This window comes from Silene latifolia, chromosome 10 (genome assembly GCF_048544455.1).
Source record: "Silene latifolia isolate original U9 population chromosome 10, ASM4854445v1, whole genome shotgun sequence".
Classification (NCBI taxonomy): Eukaryota; Viridiplantae; Streptophyta; class Magnoliopsida; order Caryophyllales; family Caryophyllaceae; genus Silene; species Silene latifolia.
In genome coordinates, this window is record NC_133535.1 from 140,558,537 (window position 1) to 140,578,234 (window position 19,698).

The 19,698-nt window shown below is 38.5% G+C and overlaps 2 protein-coding genes across 4 annotated transcripts; one reads left to right on the plus strand and one right to left on the minus strand.

The window, feature by feature from the left end:
* Window positions 1-1,308: 1,308 nt before the first annotated feature.
* LOC141606044 (zinc finger BED domain-containing protein DAYSLEEPER) lies at window positions 1,309-6,672 on the minus strand. 2 transcript variants are annotated; one of them, XM_074425022.1, is made up of 2 exons: window positions 6,239-6,672; window positions 1,309-4,282 (listed from the first exon to the last, which is right to left on the minus strand). In XM_074425022.1, exon 2 carries the CDS (start codon window positions 4,259-4,261, stop codon window positions 1,541-1,543), a length of 2,721 nt encoding a protein of 906 aa, XP_074281123.1. In that variant the 5' UTR covers window positions 4,262-4,282; window positions 6,239-6,672; the 3' UTR covers window positions 1,309-1,540. The 2 variants fall into 2 exon arrangements, with proteins under 2 accessions (XP_074281123.1, XP_074281122.1); XM_074425021.1 differs by lacking the exon at window positions 6,239-6,672 and adding an exon at window positions 5,128-5,426.
* A 3,519-nt stretch (window positions 6,673-10,191) lies between these two features.
* On the plus strand, window positions 10,192-18,710 carry LOC141606045 (uncharacterized). Of its 2 annotated transcripts, none has more exons than XM_074425024.1 (6): window positions 10,192-10,857; window positions 13,910-13,996; window positions 14,736-14,900; window positions 14,992-15,078; window positions 15,172-15,243; window positions 16,515-18,710. In XM_074425024.1, exons 1-6 carry the CDS (start codon window positions 10,660-10,662, stop codon window positions 18,369-18,371), a joined length of 2,466 nt encoding a protein of 821 aa, XP_074281125.1. In that variant the 5' UTR covers window positions 10,192-10,659; the 3' UTR covers window positions 18,372-18,710. The 2 variants fall into 2 exon arrangements, with proteins under 2 accessions (XP_074281125.1, XP_074281124.1); XM_074425023.1 differs by having other exon boundaries at window positions 10,276-10,857; window positions 16,485-18,710.
* Window positions 18,711-19,698: the final 988 nt, after the last annotated feature.

Genomic DNA, 19,698 nt, shown 5'->3' on the forward strand with positions numbered 1-19,698 from the left:
TCTGGAGAATTATTACTAATTCTATCTCGAATGGAACGGCGTTTCTGAAAAGAGGCATCAATGTAGACCCCTACTATCGCTTTTGTTATGGTAGTGATTGCCTAGAGACGGTGAATCATCTGTTCCGCGATTGTGCAGTTGTCACACAGATTTGGGTTGCTTCTAGTCTTGGAATACGAACTCATAACGATAATCATGTGGATGTCGGTGATTGGATAGTTAATTGGATTAACTATCTTTCGGGGGATTGATAACGGGGACCGGCTGATTATTCACTTCCTCGCCATCATTTGGAGCATTTGGTGCCATAGAAACAACCTTGTCTTTAGAGACTGCACGTTTTCTCCGAATGCTTTTTTCAAGATGCAATCACGGACAGCTGCCGATGTGATTGCTGCGAAAGAGTCTTCTCTTGGGAGGCCAAGATTTGATTATTATAGTATACATCTACCGTTTAATGAGGTACGTGAGAAACTTAAGGAGTGCATCCCCATTTATCTGATTGGCACGGGCCATGGATGCAATACAATTAGGGTGAAAGTGGATGATGGTTGGAGGAACTCTTTAAGATCGGCAGCGGGTTGGGTGGCGTATGATTCGAATGACACGGTTATTTATGAAGGTGGTAAAGGGTTCTGGTCTGAATCTGCGTTACAGGCGGAAGCTAAAGGTATCCGTGAAGCACTTCTTTGGGTTAGGACAAATGGTTTTCTTCATTTGGACGTGTTCTCCGACTGCCTGCGGATCTTATTCCAGATCACAGGAGTGGAGAATGAACACCGCTTGACTCAAGGAATCCTTCTAGACATCGAAGCTTGCTTTCCTTTTTTTCATTGTCTTAGTTTTAGTTTCATCCCTAGAAACCTTAATTCCGTGGCCCATCGACTAGCTAAACGGGCCATGGTTATGTAAGACGGGTTCCCTTTACAGCTGCCAAAAAAAAAAAAAAAATAGTAATGTAAATTCACATGGGCCTCAAACCCGAGTGTAATCTATCGTAATGTCGTCTTACACAAAAATTATTATTGATCATTTTTGAAATACAATCAACTATGCACAAGTCGATTAGCTTAGTTAAGTCATAAGAGGCAATACTCATGATTCATGAGCTGGGTTTCAACCCCATCACTCTGAGCATCATGTCCCTCGTACAATATTTACGAATGACACGCGTCAACATCGAACTACGTGCCGAGTGAGAAGGTAGCGTACCATCACCACATTCGACACTTGCCTCTGTTTCATCACAGTACTTTTATAACCGTTATAGCGACACTCTGGTTATAAAAAATAACTTGGCAAAAGATATAACAAGATCCAATCAAACACCAAAGACACGCTAAATCACAAAAGTTGCGAAAATTACAAATGTGGCTTGGCTACCTAAGACTAAGACTAAGAATCAGCGTTTAAGAACACCATTTTCACAATCTGGGCTAAAAATCGAAAAAAGAAAAAACACTAATAAGCAATTGAAGAAAAAAATAACCTAAACAATAAAACATCAATATCTTACAAGTTCTGAACCAACAGCCAGACCTCAAAGTTCCATCTTCACTACCTCTGTCGAGACGGTTGGCGTAGCTTGTTGCAACCAATCCTTGGCACATATCAGGGCTTCGACTGTCTCAGGGCGCAACGAGCATCTGTATGAGTCCATCTCCTTAGGCACAGTATCAAACACGGAGTCTGACGCAACCGTTGAGAGAGGAATTGATAAAATATCCCGAGCCATTTTCGACAGGGTGGGATACTTGATCTTATTTAGCTTCCACCAACCGAGCACATCGAAATCTTGGACCCTGGGAAGGAGTGACTCCTCCAAATACTGTTCCAATTCTGATTTCATTTGTTGACTTGTCGTCTCCATAATATACATATCAAAGTCGGATAGTCCGTTATTTCCTGTCTGATCCACAACCTTCATGTTACCACCAGACCCGTCTTCTCCATAAGACGGGGTCAAAGGTGAAGGAAGATTAGAGTACTCTTTAAAAAGCTCGTGCATCCCATCATCAACGACCCGGATGTAATGCGGAGCTTCCTCCGTGAAAATTTTCGTGAAGCTGAACTCAACAAGTTTCATTTTGAACCTTGGGTCCATGGCAACGGCAATGGCTAAGATCAAGCAAGCATTCTTGAAGTATTTGTGGAACTTATCTTGCAAGATTCTAGCCATGCCGCTAACAAAGATATCGTCACTTGCACCAGCACGAGCCAACTCAAGTTGAATCTTCCATACCTCATGAAAAAAGACGTGAGATGATGGAACCGTCTTTGATGTAAGCAAGTCGGCGGTGTCATGCAGGAGTTTGAGGAACATACAGATATTCTCCACTTCTTTCCAATCTTCCATGGAAGGAGCATCGGTGTAGTTAGGATCGCTGGTATCCAGGCACGAAAACACTTGTTTCAGCTCAGATGCGGCAAGCAGCATTTCGTAGGTTGTGTTCCATTTGGTCAGATTGTCCAGAGAGAGACTCTTTTCAGAAGGAACTTGAAGCTGTTGCTTCAACTCAAGAAATTTCTCCTCATGAGATTCAACTGTCTTCACGTATTTCACACTAGTTCTAATTTTTTGAATCGTTCCTCGGCCACCGTCTAATACTTCTTGGGCCATGCTGCTTAAGGTATTGGCAATGCATCCCCTAATCAAGAACTGACCATTGAAAAGAAGTGGGTTTTTCACAGCAAGCAAGGCCCGAAGCTTTTCGAGCCCAGATTCACCCAGAGGCTGATTGAAAGTAATCGAGGCTAATTTACGGTCCAAGCCCCAGTCAGAGAGACAAGTACCAATAGCATGGCTGAATGCAGTGTCAGACTCAGGGAAAGGTTCAATCACGACATTAAGAAGTCTCCTATGCAACTTCCAGTCATTATCAATAAACTGCCCGGTCACAAAAACATAACCAGTTGATTGGTTAGAAGTCCACATATCCAATGTAAGGCAGATCCGCCCGGGTATTCCCTCAACAAATTTTTGAAGGGTTTGCTTCTCCCTCAGGAAAGTGGCGACACAATCTCCTTGTACAATGTTGAAGCTCACCATATCAAAACGAGGCTGAAGATTCTGGACAAAGGAAACGAAACCCGGATGCTCAACCATGTGAAGTGGATAATCATGCATGATGATCATCCTAGCAATCTCGTGCCGACATCGGTCTTGATCAAATATGAGGTATGGTGAACCTTGGGTCCTATACCGTCTTTTTGGTTGCTGAACAGTACCTGTCTCAGTCCCACCACTCTTAGGCAGGTATGGGGATAACTGATTCTTCTCTTGCTGACGAAGAATGACCGGGCACGTCCCTTTGGCAATGTGCCGTTTGAGATGGCTTGTACCGGCAACCTTTGAGCCGGTACTGTAAGCAAATGACTGCTTGCAAACCTTACAACAGGCCCTCCTACAGCCAGCACTTACTGTTTCAATGGTAAAATGCTCCCAAACAATAGACTTCTTTTTTCGGCGTTTACCGGGCTGGGTATCAGGAGTAGGTTCCAGAGAACTAGGGTGCTCGGTGCTGAGAGGTTGTGGCAAATCCATCAACTCCATGCCAACAGCAGGTGAATTGATAAGTTCATTACCATGAGAATGCGAATTGACCAGTTCCACCGGCTGCAAGTTATCTTCTTGCATATTTTCATGCTTGAAGTGACCATTATCGTGATCGACAAGCTCTGAACTTTCAGGGTGCGAATACATTAGCTCAGCATTGTTAGGCTGGGAATGATCCAGTGAGCCAGCGTCTGCATGTGGATGGACCATCTCAACAGTGACCGCATGTGGATGAACCATCTCTGAAGAGGCTGGCACAGAATGAACAATTTCCGAACCAAGAGCATGTGGATTCATATGATCTATCTCTGAAGAGGCTGGCTCGGAATGAACAATTTCCGAACCAATAGCATGTGGATTCATATGTTCAGAAACGATCGGCACTGTATGAAGGTGCTCAATTCCCTCTGGAGGTGAAATCATCTTTTCAGAAGTGGGTGGTGGTGAATAAGTCACCTCCTCACCAAGTGGCTCAGGATGTGCGATGTCGGCGCTAGTAGTTTGATGTTGAGCCTGATCACTAGTATTCTGAGGATCAAATTGGTCACCCTGCGCCTCGGAATCAACAAGCTCCATGTCGACAGTGTCTGGCTCAACTCGCTCCGGTTTCACCCCTGCTGCCGTATTGTTAAGTTCTGAGTTTGTTGGATGAGCATCAACTTGATAAGCATCAACCATTTCATTATTCTCAGGAGATGTTGTCATACTGAAAGAAAAAGTCAGAACCTGAAAGAAAAGTAATCATCCGTCAAGAAGTTACAGATTCTATGTGAAACACCAGTACAGAAGCCTCAAGGCTTGGGATTGTATCAAACTTCATCAAGTAATGACATGACTCCAATAACTAAATTCTAGCCAGTATTTAATTAGCTTTAGAAGAAATAGCTGAAATACAATAGGCCCTCAATAATCAGTACTCGACTTCTTTGTTATTAAAGCAAACTTAAGCACACATACAGTACTCTTCTGTATCTGACTGTGAACATACAACAAAATCCTACATAAACCATACAAATAAAAAAAAAAAAATTTAAATCAGACCCAGATAACGAAACAGATTTACGTCAACGATTAACCAAGCCCTAATTTCAATTTCTTGTAAAAGAGGATTAAGCTGTCAATTAGCATAATCACACATCATGATGGATTCATGATCAAAGTAAAACGATTTGCTTTGACAATTAATCACGCCCAAATTTCACTTCATTGTCTAACACGATTAACATGTCAATTATCATAATCACATCATGGTCAAAGTTCCACCTTTACTACCATGTGACCCAATTGAATCAACACATTAAAACTCCTTCCATTACAATAAAAAAATAAAATAAAATAAATAATCAAGCAAACTCGGGCTCCGATTGTAAAAAAACAACATAAATACGAGTATAACAAAGACGGGTAGATTAAACCAACCCAATTGCATCAATAATCATACAACCCAATTGCATCAATATTCATACATCCCATGTAATACTTCAATCTAACAGAAACTTTGGGCTCAGATTAACATACAAAATACAAGTAGAAAAGAGACAGAAAGACAAGAGTTTTGGAGACCCAACTACCTCGGAAGGAGACTCCTATAAAAACTGGGCTTTAATTTTTTGTTCAGAAAGATGAAGTGGATGCAATCAAGGTCCACCCCACAAGATACAATAATAATTCCTAAATATAATAACCTAAGATATGAGATACTAGTATATCATATATACCACCTAACCAAGTCTACGCAGTTTCTAATAAAACCAAAGCCCAATACCAAGGGCCCAACAAAAAATCACTTGACTAAAATACCCTTTCCTTAAAATAGCAGTCCTGTTTTGGTGAGAGTTGATTGAATAGGGGTAAATTTGACATTTTTCATGCCAATAAAGAAAGGGACCAGAAGGGCTAATATGAGTAATGATGCAAGGCCCAAGAAAGTTTTAAAATGACTTAAATACCCTTTCCTTAAAAGACGAGGACCACACCAATAAAAGTTAATTACATAGGGGTAAAGTGGTCATTTTTTTCATACCCAATAAGAGAGGACATCAGAGAACCAAAACACATGGGACCAAAAGGGCAAAGATGTAATTTTTTCAGCCCCAAACTTTTGTGGGCTGTTAAACAATAAGATAACAAGATCGAACCATTATATTTCTAGGGTTTATGATATAAACTTCATCTTCAATTGGGCTGTTTCAAAAATACCTCTTTTTATATCATATCATACCAATCACAACATGAAATTAAATTACCACAAAAGCTTATTTTCATACCAAAACACAACAGAAGCCCAGAAGTTTATCGACCAAATAATTGAACATCATAAAACCCAAACTATGGAGCCAAAATTCAAAACTTTCATGTTTTATGCCAAAATTCAAACTATTTCGTACAAGTTTACACAATGATGACGCTCAAAAACCTCTGAAATTCTCATCTAGATACCGTATACTAAGATCTAATCGAATTAAACAATGAACAAGAAGCTCGAATTCAAGTTCATAACAAAAACAAGAAAAAATCGATAAAAATATCAACTTTAAAGTGTGTTACTCAACATCAACAATAAACAACAACTAAATATGATTAGCATAAAAAAAATAAAAAAATAAAAAACACAATATTTCAACAGCGATTACGATGACGATAGATAGGAAGCAAAAACCTAGGGTTTGCGCGGAAACTTACAATCGACGATCTCGAATCGGAAAAGTCAACTTATTAAAACAATCGACGTCGTCGCTGTTGCCGTCGTCGGCGGAGGAGAAATGACGGCGGAGAGATCTAGGGTTTTGGAGGGAGAGGAGAGAGAGAGTGAAGAAAATTGGGGATTTTTTTTTTGGGTAGGGGAGGAAGAGAGAGATTGGGCTTGGATAGTGGGTTGGGTAATGTGGTAAAAGAACCAAGAATTGGACCTTATTATTTTAGGAAGGGGGACTGACTAGCCACTGGGAGTGAGTTACGCATTTGCATTTAGTATAAACGAGATTGGGACTCGTTTTCTATGTGACTTTTGTGTTACATTACATTCATTTAATTTGGGTGTTTTTATTTTTTTTGTGCAACATATAAGTCCAATTCGATTGCTGCTCAATTGTTGCTTTTGTGTTAGCCTTCTTGTTGTTCGTTGGTTTGTTTTTCTGTTGGATTTGATTTACCACATTGTATTGTTTTAGTACTTTTCATTCTACTGGGATGCTTTAGACTTTAGATGTAGGATTCAAAAGGGTTATCGGTTATCGGTTACGAGAAAAATTTTAGTTTAATTGACGGTTATTGCATTTTTTTTGGTTAAAACGATAAACTTTGGAGTCTTTGGTTGATCGAGGAACTTCATTATTTAAACAAGAAACGTTTATAATTATTTTTATGTTAAAAACAATATACTTGTACTTGATTTGGCGTTTACCCTGAGGAGCTTATGAACTACTTAATTATTTAAACAAGAAACGTTTTAAATTTAGTGTGGGTTGGGTAAGTTGACACTTCAGTCTACAAGTAGCAAAATATGACTTCAAATTTGAAAATGCCTAGTGTATTCACTTATATGCATGTGGTTAAATACATTTGTCACCTATAGAAACACTACCTATCACATTTGAACAACTGATTAATGATCATTTGGTTCGGATTTATATCATCGAGTCAGATTGAAATAATTTCACTTAGGTGAACTTTCTTATTGAATTGAATTTTGATTCCTTACATTTAAATGGTAAATGGTTTAATAGTTTGATCTATTACAACTTACAAGTCAACACCAATTTAAATCTAACCACAAATTTGGGCGTGTTTGGTTGAAGGGTTTGGAATGGATAAAAATGTATCTGGGCAAATCTAATGTTTGGTTGACTTGTTTTGGAATGAAGTTAGATACTTAATGGATTCTAACTCCATTACAACCTTAGCCTCCCCCTCAAGTTTCCAACTTCATTCCCCCGTAGCGTAAAAAATAAACATACCAAACAACTTTAGAGTGGTAAATTTTTTTTTTTATACGGTGAGAAAACTAGGTTAATCGTAAACCAACCTATACCATCCTTGCGGATGAGAAAGTAAAACGAAATTCGAAAAATTTCGATTTACCATGAAGAACCATTTAATAAAAGGTTACATATAAATAGGTTCTCCTCGAGAAAGCGCACATTTTAAACCCCGTGAAAAAGAAATCAAAAATAAACTCAATATGATCATGGATCAAAGGAGATACCAACACGCGCAGATCTCAAGAATACCCACAAGATAGCATAGTGACCAAATCTAATCAACGAAGGCAACAAGGGGAATAGATAGACCCAAAAAAATTTTTAGATCTGTTTATAAATCCAAAAGGATTATAAGAGCATCCACAATAGATGAACCTTTAAAGAGGTTTGTCACATGACACATCACCAAATTAACAAACCTCACCAATAACAAACCCATACATAACAATAACCAAACTTTTTCAAGGTTCATATTATAGGACCCACTTCAATTTATCCATTTTTTCCTCTCATATGCTGGGTACATTTTATGGACCACCACTTACCATGTCATCCCACAAACCAGTATATAAATATATGTAACCATTCTCATCTATGAACCTTAACCCTCATTCCCAACAATAGAGAGGTTTGTCAACAAACCTCTAAAAAGTACACAAACCTTTTGTTGACAAACCTTTATTGTGGATGCCCTAAACTTCCATACACATCCATTATAAATATGCATAGCTAATTTGAAGAAATTAATAGTAATTTGGCCAATTTATGAAGTTAACTTTAGAAATATTGCTATTAAATCACTGATTTAAACTTTTTTGACCAAGACATTATGACTGAAAAATGCTCTCTTAGGCTAAAATGGAGAGCAAATTAAAGTCAAATCTTTAAAAGGGAGAAAAATCAAGAAAAATGGCTAAAAATTTTCCAATATGAAATTAATAAGAGACTAAAGATCTACCTAATCTTGAAGAAGGAAGAAAATGACTAAGAAGAATGGTGATTCAAGAAAGGAGATGAAGAAGAGTTTGGGGATTGGCTTTCAACCCTATTTCTTCTTAATTCTTTTTTCTTTTTTTTTTCTTTTTTTTTTTTTTTTTTTTTTGCTTTGCGAGATTCCCTCTCTCTATTATGTGTTATTTTAACTTTAGAGTGGTATGGGATCTCAATCCATTCTTCTACAGTTTCAATATATCTAAATTAAGTTAAAGTTTAATTAAATTAGTATAATTTAATTACGTTGATTTAAATTAAGTGAAGTTTAATTAAGTTTGGTTTGTTGATGTTTTGCTTTGTCTAGTTATTAATGAAGTTAATTTAAGTGAAGTTTAATTAAGTTAAGTGATTAGGTTCGAGTGGCCTCACCAAAATCAAACAATTTAACTTGACCAATGAACTAGGGTAATCGAGGTCGAGTACAAGGATAATGCTGGTTTACACATAATTTGATTCGAGTCTAAGTTTAGTTTAAGCAAGAGGTTTGGTTTGATTGAAATTTGAACCTAAATTATGAACTAAAAAGGAAAGAAAAAAGAAATATATACTATAGTGATAACTAAATGTGATCTAAGGATTAGTAAGGAGGGGGTGTATTAATCATTGAAGAAGAGACTAGGGTTGTCGGGGACTCAAGATCACTCACGTGATAGGGTATGAGTCAGGTCACCGTATTTGGGTCGATGTGAAGTTTTTGTCTAGGTCTAGCCACGACCTTTTGGTCTGAGGGCTCCCTTATGATGATTCTAACGGACTTTCGCTCTTATTAAGTCAACACTATCAATCTTAGATGGTCTATTCACTGGTCTCCGCTTTCGGTTATAAGACAAGCATACAATGGTGATGAAAGACATGAACTTTCACTCAATAGTTCATCAAACATGTAGAATGCATAAGATTGAAGACAAAACACCCAAATAATTTACCAATTACTACCACATCCACCCAATCATATGGCCATAATCTCACATAAAATCCATCTAAACCCTAGTAATTAGCTACTGACACGTGATAAGAGAAAATATCACACCAATCTTAAGATTAACAATGAACAATATCTCTAACAAGATATTAAACTAACTAAAACAAGATTGAAAGCAAATGAAAGACAAAATACAAGTAGAACTTTTACCAACAAACACTAATGAAGAAGAAAGATCGAAACTTTCATAAAACCATATGATTGAAGATTTGAAGTCTTCAACTTTAAATACAACCCAAGAGAGAAATAAAACCAAACTAATCAATACTAGATTAGTGCTAAAACAAGGAAAAGTTAAGGGTTGATTAAGATAAAATTAGACGAATGAGGAGATTTCTAAATCTATGTTTCGTCTCAAAGGCTCTCTAAAACCTTTATACGGAGTATTTAATTAATAGTCTACCAATTGACATAAGGGGGTCTTCAAATTTGGAGAAGCAACGTGTAAGCCGTGACACTCAGCCAGCCAGACGACCATCAGCTTCATGTAGGGGGCGCGCCTAAATTGCAAATGGGAGGGAAGAACATCAATTAGGGGTCTTCAGCCGATCGACCGACGACCGTCGGCCAGCTAGTGGCCTTAATTAATCCGCTTCTTTACTAAACTCCTTTCATAAATGTAGAATCGTTGGTTGCTAACCATATGATAAAAAAGATCAATTACCTTATTTCTCAAATCCATTGTTGTCATTGTAAGTGCTGTTTGACATTTAGTTAATGATCTTTTTCCCCTTTATAAAAAAAGTAACTCTTCAATTTAATTTCCGTTTAACCTCACTAAATTTAATTAAGTTTATAAGTATTAAACTCGATAAGTTCAATTAAGTTCAACTCATTTAATTTGGTTTAGTTCAAAATACTTGGGTCATTTTGGTTCAGCTTGGCTTTGTTTCAATCTAAAAAGACACTCTCACGGGTCACGGTATTCAAAAATCCCCCTCAACTCCCTCTCTAAAATATCCCAATCCCACCCGCCATCGTTCTTTCTATCTCTCTAAAATTGGGGAAATTTAGCTGCACAAATTCATTAAAATCTAGGGTTCTGTACTTCTCCACAACTGTGTTGTTTACTGAATCAGTTCGTGTGATTGAATTTCGTGACGAGGCATTTTAATTGGCGAAACTTCATTTGTTTGCTCAATCTTTGGATGGATTCAAGAGATTCATCATCATCCTCGTCGATGAATGTGGCGAGAGAAGGCGGCGGCGTAGCGAATGACGATGAAAACTTATTACTCACTGCTTCGCTTGCTAAAGAAGCTTCTGCGTTGTTTCAATCGGAGAAGTTTGCGGAATGTGTTGATATTTTAAAGCAATTGCTTCAGAAAAATGAAGGTGATCCAAAGGTATAATTCTCGATTTCTTGTTCTTCTTTTTATTCATTTTCATTTTAAGTTCAGAATTTTGTAATTCTTGTGTAAGTTGGTTGGTGTAAACCATGTAATGCATAATTGATGATAAGTGTTGTTGATTTTGTTTAGTAGGAATTTTGAGGTGTAGTTTTTGATTGAATTCGGTTCGGACTCGGGTTAATGGTAGATTGGTAGGTAGTAGGTACGCCAGGTAGATAGCTTTTAGATAATTGCAAGGTGGTGGTATTACTGTTTTCAGCGGCGAATTGATTGAGTCACGAGTGGATGTTGGAACGTCTCGGTTTTGGAATGGAGACAGTTGTTTTCAAGAAGTTCCTTTTTTTTTTTTTTTTTTTTTTTTTTTTTTTTTGGGAGGCTCTAGCCTAAGGCTTAAGAGTATAGTTTGATGTATGGTGAATGGTGAATTTAGTTTTTAAAAGGTCCGTGGCACACCTCATAGGAACGAGGCATATTGGCGGGGAGCTCATTTACACGAGGCTCATTGAATTTGGAATCAAGTTTGTATTTTAAGAATGAAAGTCTGTGTAACAGTTCAATTTTTTTGGATTTTAAAGAAGGATAACATGTAAACAAGGAAAAGGTAGGGATAATGTGGCCACGAGAAAGGCATAATAAAAGAACTAAAAGAACTATAAGGTGTTTTGGGGAGTGCCTTGGGGTTAAGCCTGCTTGAGGCCCGCTTTTCATAACTAAGATTGTGATCATGGGTGTAGGTTTCACATTCTTGCTAAAAACAGGCTGAACTCGATAACTACTTGTGGTTTTTGACGAGGTCAAGATTGTGATCATGGGTGTAGGTTTCACATTCTTGCTGAGAATACTGAACCGAAGCTCGATACAACATCCCTCGTTTTCGTCCAAAATATTGAATGATGTTGGTGCCTAGTTTCCCTTGTACAAATGTCATCTACTTCCTCCATTCCACTCAATACTATACATTTGGATTTTGCACAAGTTTTAAGGAAAATTATTATTATAAGCAATTTCACAAATTTACCCTAAAATGTCCTCAACCCCTAACAACTAACTCCCAATCATCGGTCCTCGCTCCTCTCCCCACCAACCACCCTTCATAATGCCCCCTTCTTTGTTGGCGGGATCACCTCAACCAGACCAACCACCAGAGCCGTCAACCGCAGGCGAAGCCATCAGGCTAATCCCCACCGCAAAACTTCCACCCGTAAGTCTTCTTAAATAAGCATAATGCGGTTTATCATCAAAGTGAAGCCATCATCGGTCGCCTGTCTTCGTAATCGGAGATTGGTAACTCGACTTCTTCCTACTCCTACCCATATCTGCTTTGGGTCGAGTGATCGCGAGCGATGTGACTTCGGTATCGGAGATCGTATCGTGTGACTCGTGTCTGGTGTTGGTCAATTGGGCGTAATGGTTCTCCCGTGGACTGCAGTCCGTCGTTTATAGTGCTTGTTTGGTGGTTTAGAGAGGGTTGTGGGTGGCTTATTCGATAGTAACAAAGGGAGATTTTGGTGAAGAAGTCCGCGGTGGTCGCTGGAATTACGTTCGCCTCTGGCAGCGTGTGTCTAGTGGCTTGGCGGTGCAAAGGGTTATGCCATCTTGTTGTTTTGGTTGTCTGGACGTCGGGTAGATTGTGGTGGTATGAGTACTGGAGATAGTGGCGTCGTTACAGAGGGTTGGGTGGTTGTGGGCTAGGCTAGTGTCGTCGTGATTGGCGTTAGTGGTGTTGCGTGACGGCGGTGAGCTGGAGAACTAACATGGTGTCTTTATGAATGGTGGTAGTGGCAATGGGTAAGTGAAAGAGGAGGAGAGAGAGAAAAGGGGGGGGGGGGGGGGGGGGGTATGAAAACCAAGGGTAAAAATGCAACTTAATGACTTAAAACTTGCCAAATAAATAAATGTATGCAGTTGAATGCAAAAGCCTAATATGGAAAATGTAAATTGAGTGGAATGAAGGGAGTATATTTTTACTCTTTCTGAGCTTACAAACGTGCTTCTTATCTATCAGTCTATCACTAATGTTTTATACACACCTCGTCAACAATTGAGCTTTTTGGGAGTTATAGCAAATTTTTGCTGTGTGTGTTTCTGACTGTTTCAACAAGTTATTTGTTGCTCAAAAAATTTAATCTATGCCTTGACTGGTCTACTCAAGGTTAGTAGACTTACATACTAGAGTTGTTAGGTATTTAAAGTAGTGTCGCACTTAGCAGATATTCTTGTTCATTTTGGCTCTTGGATTCTATTTCATGTTGCGTTCTTTTTGTTTTTTAGGGGTGGGGTGTGATGTCCTTTTTTCCATCAATAAATTTCGGGGTTTGGTTATGCCAAAGACAAGAATTTCCCTTTTTCAAATGAAAAGGGCACTCTTTTGATTGTATTTGGAAGATTGTTTCTTCTAACTTCTTTAGATGTCTGCAGTGTCTGAGATTGTTTGTGAATAATCCATGACGAAAATTGCTTCTTTTTGCTAAAACGAAAAAAATTACGTAAGCAGTACACGTTTACATTCCATGAAAAATTCATAATTAAAATGCATATAGATCTAGATCATGTTTTACTTATTGTGATAGTTTGTATGGTCAGATCATATGAAACAGAAATTAGTGTTTAGACTTTTATCAGCTTAATTTCTGAACACAGAAAATTTTCAGTCTACAGGAACCCCACTAAGTAGCCTTACAAAAAGCTACTTCTACTATCTTGACTACTGCACAAAACTAGGAAAATTGGTGTTTTTCAGATTCATCTCTTAGAAACACAATCATTAGCCTTGTAAAAGCTAGCTTGACAACTGAACATGACTAGGAAACATGTGTTTTTCATAATGAACATGGGTCAGGACTCGGATTATAATTTTACGTTCTGGAGAGTTTGATGACCAACCTTGGTAAACAATCACCAATTGGCATGCAATGCACGTCACTTCATGTTTGTGTCAGTTTGTGTGAATTAAGTGAATCTATATCAGTTATCCGTTTTTTATGACGTCTGTATGTCCCCTTTCATGTCTTTTTATTCATGCCAAGCTTCACCAAATATTGTACAGATTCTACATAATGTTGCTGTAGCAGAGTACCTGCGCGATGAATGTTCAGATCCAAAGAAATTGGTGGAAGTCCTTATCAGTGTCAAGGTAATGTTTATGGCCTTAAATTGAGATATATGCTGAATGTTCAGTCTGTGACCTGTTCTCAGTCAGAGAAAACCACATTTGTTCATATGCTAGATTGGGTGCTAACTAATCCTGTATTAATTGATTATCATGGAAAGAGTAGACTTCATTTGCTGAAGTAATACCTTTGATAGAGAGTTTTTTTTTTTTTTTTTTTTAAAAAATATGAACTCTGTTAGGATTTAGGAACGTAAGCTGAAAAACCTAATGAGCAACATAACAATCCAAGTGCATAGGTGTGTGGTCAGTATCAGTTATGCCTTAATCAACCAATCAATGAACGGATAACAATAGATTCACCTTCTAGGATGAAATAAAATTTGTATGAACTTAATCTTACTCGTAAATGGAATACCTCACTAAACTAAGAGTTATGAGTTTATGACAGCCAGATCTAAAAGCATCAGAAGTCAAAAGAGATGAATTTTGTGAGAATCTACTCGGTGAGGGTCTGAAAACCGGGAGAATTGTTGAGTTTACAATCATGAGACGATTGCCCAATTTTCCACCTTGTCTATTTTGGCACTGGAGTTAATTATTGCGTTCAAGCAAAAAATCTATTTGGTCTATATGTGCACACTTGTATCGAATTATAGTCTAATCAATTACCCCCCTTTTCCAAACAGTCGCAGGCCTTTGCTGATTTCATAGTTTATATGTGAACTTTTGCTTTTGTTAAAATTGCTTCTATATATGCCAGGGGAGGAGTGAAGACCTTGCTCGTGTATCTAGAGAACAAACAGATCCGGCCACCCATGCTTCAAATAAATCTATTTCAGGAACTGAAGGACATAATGATAAAACTAATGATGCCAATTCTGTTTTTGCTGATAAAGTTGATGCATCTGTGGCAGCATTGAACATTGTATGTATTTATTGAATCCTTAATGTGCCACGCCCTGTTACTATTCTTTTGGGTAGTCTTTCTGATTATCTTTTTTATTTACGATTCCCAGGCAGTTATTCTCTTCCAACTGCATGAATACTCAAAAGCATTATCAGTTTTGGTGCCGTTATTTCATAATATTGAAGCAATAGATAAGGTTTGTCAATGATGTTTACTCTCATAGTTGCAAATATAACTTTTTATGGGTGTTTGTTGATTTACCTCCTTAATTGCCACGTGTCATGTGCAGACAACTGCTTTGCGTGTTTGCCTCTTACTTCTGGATGCTGCCTTTTTGACCCAGGATGCATCCAAATTTTCGGTAAGTTTGTGGGCAAATGTATATTATTGTCATTGTTGGCAGCAAGTGTTTTATTATTATTATTGTATTGCGTGCTTAGTACAATAGTCCCAAACTATTTGTAACTGAAAGGAACAAACTAGAAATAGTCAAATTAGTGAGTAGCATTTTTAATGGGGTACTTGAGGTAAATTGCCTAATTTTGTACAAATGACCCTTATTGAAACTTTTTAAAGTGATCGTCTGTCCTTGGATGGAGGGAGGAATTAAGGGGGCGTTTGGTTGGGGGGCCTTTAGGAAAGGGAATTAAACCTCTCCATTTCCTTTGTTGTTTGTTTGTTTAACCATTTTTCCCTTACCCTTTAGCAAAATTTCAGAATAGGATTACCCCAAATCCCTCCAAATTGATTCCCCCACCCCCAAAGGGGTATCCTGTTCCCTTACCCCACTATCTCCTATCACCACCTTCACAACACTCACATCCACTATGAACGACTACCACCCACCACCTCCTCTCACACCGACACGTCCATCACCGGCTCCTCCCTCCGGCATACTTGCCGGCCACCGCCTCCCTGCGCCGTCGCCAGCCTCATCGACAAATACCACTCCCCTTCTAAATCCACCATCCTCAACCTCTAAACACCACACTAACACCACTAAATATCATCTACCACCGTTGAAACCTCCTCCAACCCTACAAACTCCAGATCTAGGGTTTGTAGGGGTGGAGGAGGAGGTTTTGGTGGTGGTAGATGGTATTTTAGTGTTAGTGTGGTGTTTAGAGGTTGGGTTTCAAAGGAGAGTGAGGCTGACATGGGTACGGCACCGGTTGACATGGGTTTCAAAGGACTATCGAAGGGCTGGCTGACGGTGGTGCCAGTAGAGGTGGTTTGAGGTGGTGGTTAATGTTAATGTCTTTATTTTTCATTCCCTTGCTCATATCAACAAACACGTAATAAGAATAGGAAAGAAAACCCTTTCCTTTCCTTTTGTTTCCCTTTTCAATTTCCTTTCCCTAGCGCGAACCAAACACCCCCTTGTTGCTTATCCGGCCGTACCAAGCCTTCATGGTATGTTTTGTGGTTGTAATAAAATGTTTGGCTGTATTCTTAAAGTTCACACTGATATATTTAGTTTGAGGTAGAATTTCGTGTGTTGGTTGCTTGGAGTTATAATAGTACAATGTGCCTCAAAGATATATACGTATGAGATATCCGTCTTCCATCTGAGTCTTGATATTTTGTCTGCTGCTTAGGAAGATGACTCAATTCCATGCTACTTCTCTCCAGGATGTCATAAACTATCTCGATAAAGCTTTTGGAGGGAGTTATATGCTCAATCAAATTGATGATGGGAGCACTATTCATCTACAAATGCCAAATTTGGTATCAAAGTCCTCATCAATTGCTAATAATTCATCAACCTCTGACGATTTGTATTCAGAAGCGACATTTAGTGGAAATGCCTCTGAAGGGTCTTTATCAAGAACACAATCAGATGATACGATGGAATATGAAACATTGTTATCGACACTTGACATATCTAGGCCGTCCAATATTCCTTTATTAAGTGATATTTCAAGGACGTCCATTGATAGGTCAACGCCAACCATTAATCTGAAGCTGCAATTACCCCTTTACAAGATACAGCATTTGCTTCTAATGAGAAATCTAAAGGCGGCAAAACGTGAAGTTAAGCAAACGATGAATATAGCGCGTGAAGTAGATTCTTCAAGGGCTTTACTACTCAAATCGCAGCTTGAGTATTCCAGTGGAAATTACTCCAAAGCATTCAAGCTTCTAAGAGCATCTAGTAATCAATTAGATGTTGCAAGTTCTATCGTAATAAACAATAATATTGGGTGTATCTATTATCAGCAAGGCAAGCTTCACACCTCGAGCATTTTCTTTCACAAAGCGTTGACAAATTGTTCATTCCTCTGGAAGGAAAAGGAAAAGCCTCGGAAACTTACCACATTTTCTCAAGACAAATCTTTGCTCATAGCATACAACTGTGGCTTGCAGTATCTGGCTTGTGGCAAACCCTTACTTGCTGCTCGATGCTTATTAAGAGCCAGTTTGGTTTTCTACGGCAGGCCTCTCCTGTGGCTTCGACTTGCAGAATGCTGCCTTTTAGCAACGGAGAAGGGGTTATTAAAGTGCTCTGAAAACTCAAATGACTCGCCTGTCAAGGTCCATGTCATTGGTCAAGGGAAATGGAGACAACTTGCGTTTGAAAATGGCCCACTGAGAAGTGGAGACAACTTCGTTCTTGATAGAAATGCCAAGGTAGAGCTATCTTTGCCATTTGCCCGACAATGTCTTCTCAATGCCCTACACTTGCTTAGTGGTTTCGAGTTAAAGAGTGTGAAGTATGGTACTTTGTCGACAAAATATTCCAACGAGAATGAACCAAGTGACCCTAAAGCACCTAAGAACCCAGACCACAAGAACTCCGGTGATGCCAAATGCAAAGAATTGGGAAACTCTGGCCTGGTTAGCGAGAACGGGGATTCAAAAGAGCTAAGGGGTGGATCCCACACCATAACCGAGTATGAGGATATCTATAGGCGAGAAAATCAGAAAATCAAGCAGGCTATTCTTATTGATTTAGCTTTTGTGGAACTCGAATTAGGAAACCCCTTTAAGGCTCTCTCGTCGGCGCTCTCTCTCATCAACTTTCCAGATTGTTCTAGAATGTATGCCTTTTGGGCCCACGTCTATGCAGCTGAGGCTCTTTGCTTGATGAACAGACCAAATGATGCTGCTGAACATCTGTCTACTTATCTCTCTGATGGTAGCAATGTGGAATTACCTTACAGTGAAGAGGACTGCAAACAATGGCAGTCAAAGAAGATTCCCGTTTCTGAGGATTCTAGTATTGGTCAAATCAAGCAGCATGATAATGTGTTTCTCAGTCCCGAGGCAGCTCAAAGTACGCTATATGTCAATCTAGCTTCCATGTATGTAACACTGGGAGATTTCGAGCAGGCAAGTCGGTTTACTGGACGTGCCCTAGCAATTGCTCCCAACAGCCAAAAAGCCGCCCTCATGGCAGTGTTTTTGGACCTCAAGCTCGGTAAAGTCCAGGAAGGTCTCACCAAGTTGAAACAGTGGTGCCGGGTTAGATTCTTGCCGGCGTCATGATTATTATTTGATCCTCTGTTCTTCTATGCATTATTTGTAGCTCATACCGCAGTCGCAGTTTGGACAGGCAAGTAACCAGTAATATAGTTTGATTCAGCAAATAAATTAAAGCCTTTCTTTTTCCCTTTTTCCATTGTTTTTGTTTTTTCTTTCGTAGATGTACATGTAGGATTGTAGGCTTCTAGGATATGGTATGTTTTGGCAGTAGGGTGGTCTGTTAGAGTGCCTGCCGTTTAGTTAGTAAATTGTTGTTGGTTATGTGGTGATGAATCTTTCGTTGTTAATATAACCGAGGCTTGCAGCCCTTTTCATGAATTTATATAGATCTGTTTCTATGATTATGAACATGGTTGATATTGAATCTGGGTTGCGACACCGCACTACGGTTGAGCTATGAAGGTTATTTTAACTATATCTGAGGCAGTATTGAGTATCGACTACACTTATGCCGCGATACTAAGATCAGATCGGGCCGACTCATTTCAAACCGAGGTCTCTCCTGATTTTAAACAAAGGATGATTAGCTCCGAACTCAGTACTGTACAAAATGTAGTTTTGGAACACGATAGTCTGCCATGTCTTGCTCCCGACTTTCTGATACAGTGTCAAAAGGCTACATTTTACTACAAAAAAGGCTTAGATAACTGATGAAATAAGCTTTAGAGAAAGCCTTAGGACCATTCTTTAGGTCAGCGCTCTTTAGAGAGCGGTTGCAAACAAGGAGTCGAGGAGACGAGGACCATGCTCTTTTCTCGAGGAAAAGAGTACTATTATGCCTGATGACTGTTTTTGGCTGGGCTTGACAGCCGTTCTGTTTTACTAGAAAAGAGGACGTTTGGGTAAGCCATGAGAAAAAGGATTGTACATCAGATGTACTACATCATACTTAATGACTTTTTGAGTTTTTATGTATTTTTTTCGAGTACTATAGAATTTATGAATTACATTTTATTTTTATGATGAAATCAAATTTTTTTGAACTTATATGTAATTTTTTTGAGGTATAATGTAACTTTTTGAAATTAGAGTTTAAGTAAATAAACTCAAAAACTTTATAATAAAACTCAAAAATTTTAGATTAAAACTCAAAAACTTTATCTTAATGCTCAAAATTTATACTATCTGATGTACTACATCAGATGTACAATCCACTTACTGGTAAGCCATCGTTCTTTATGTATTACTCCGTAATTTTTTTACATATGAAATGAGAATTTTATATTGAAAATGAGAAATATAGTGCTCAAATTTAACAATTTTTTCTCGACACTTGAGCTCATCATAAAACTACACAAACTGAGAAAACTAGCAGCAATAGACCACAGAA

Coding starts and splice junctions, on each gene's coding strand:
- LOC141606045 (XM_074425023.1), top strand. CDS start 10,660: ATGGATTCAAGAGATTCATCATCATCCTCGTCGATGAATGTGGCGAGA. Junction 13,997..14,735: donor AAGTCCTTATCAGTGTCAAG/GTAATGTTTATG, acceptor TATATATGCCAG/GGGAGGAGTGAAGACCTTGC. Junction 14,901..14,991: donor CTGTGGCAGCATTGAACATT/GTATGTATTTAT, acceptor TACGATTCCCAG/GCAGTTATTCTCTTCCAACT.
- LOC141606044 (XM_074425022.1), bottom strand. CDS start 4,261: ATGACAACATCTCCTGAGAATAATGAAATGGTTGATGCTTATCAAGTT.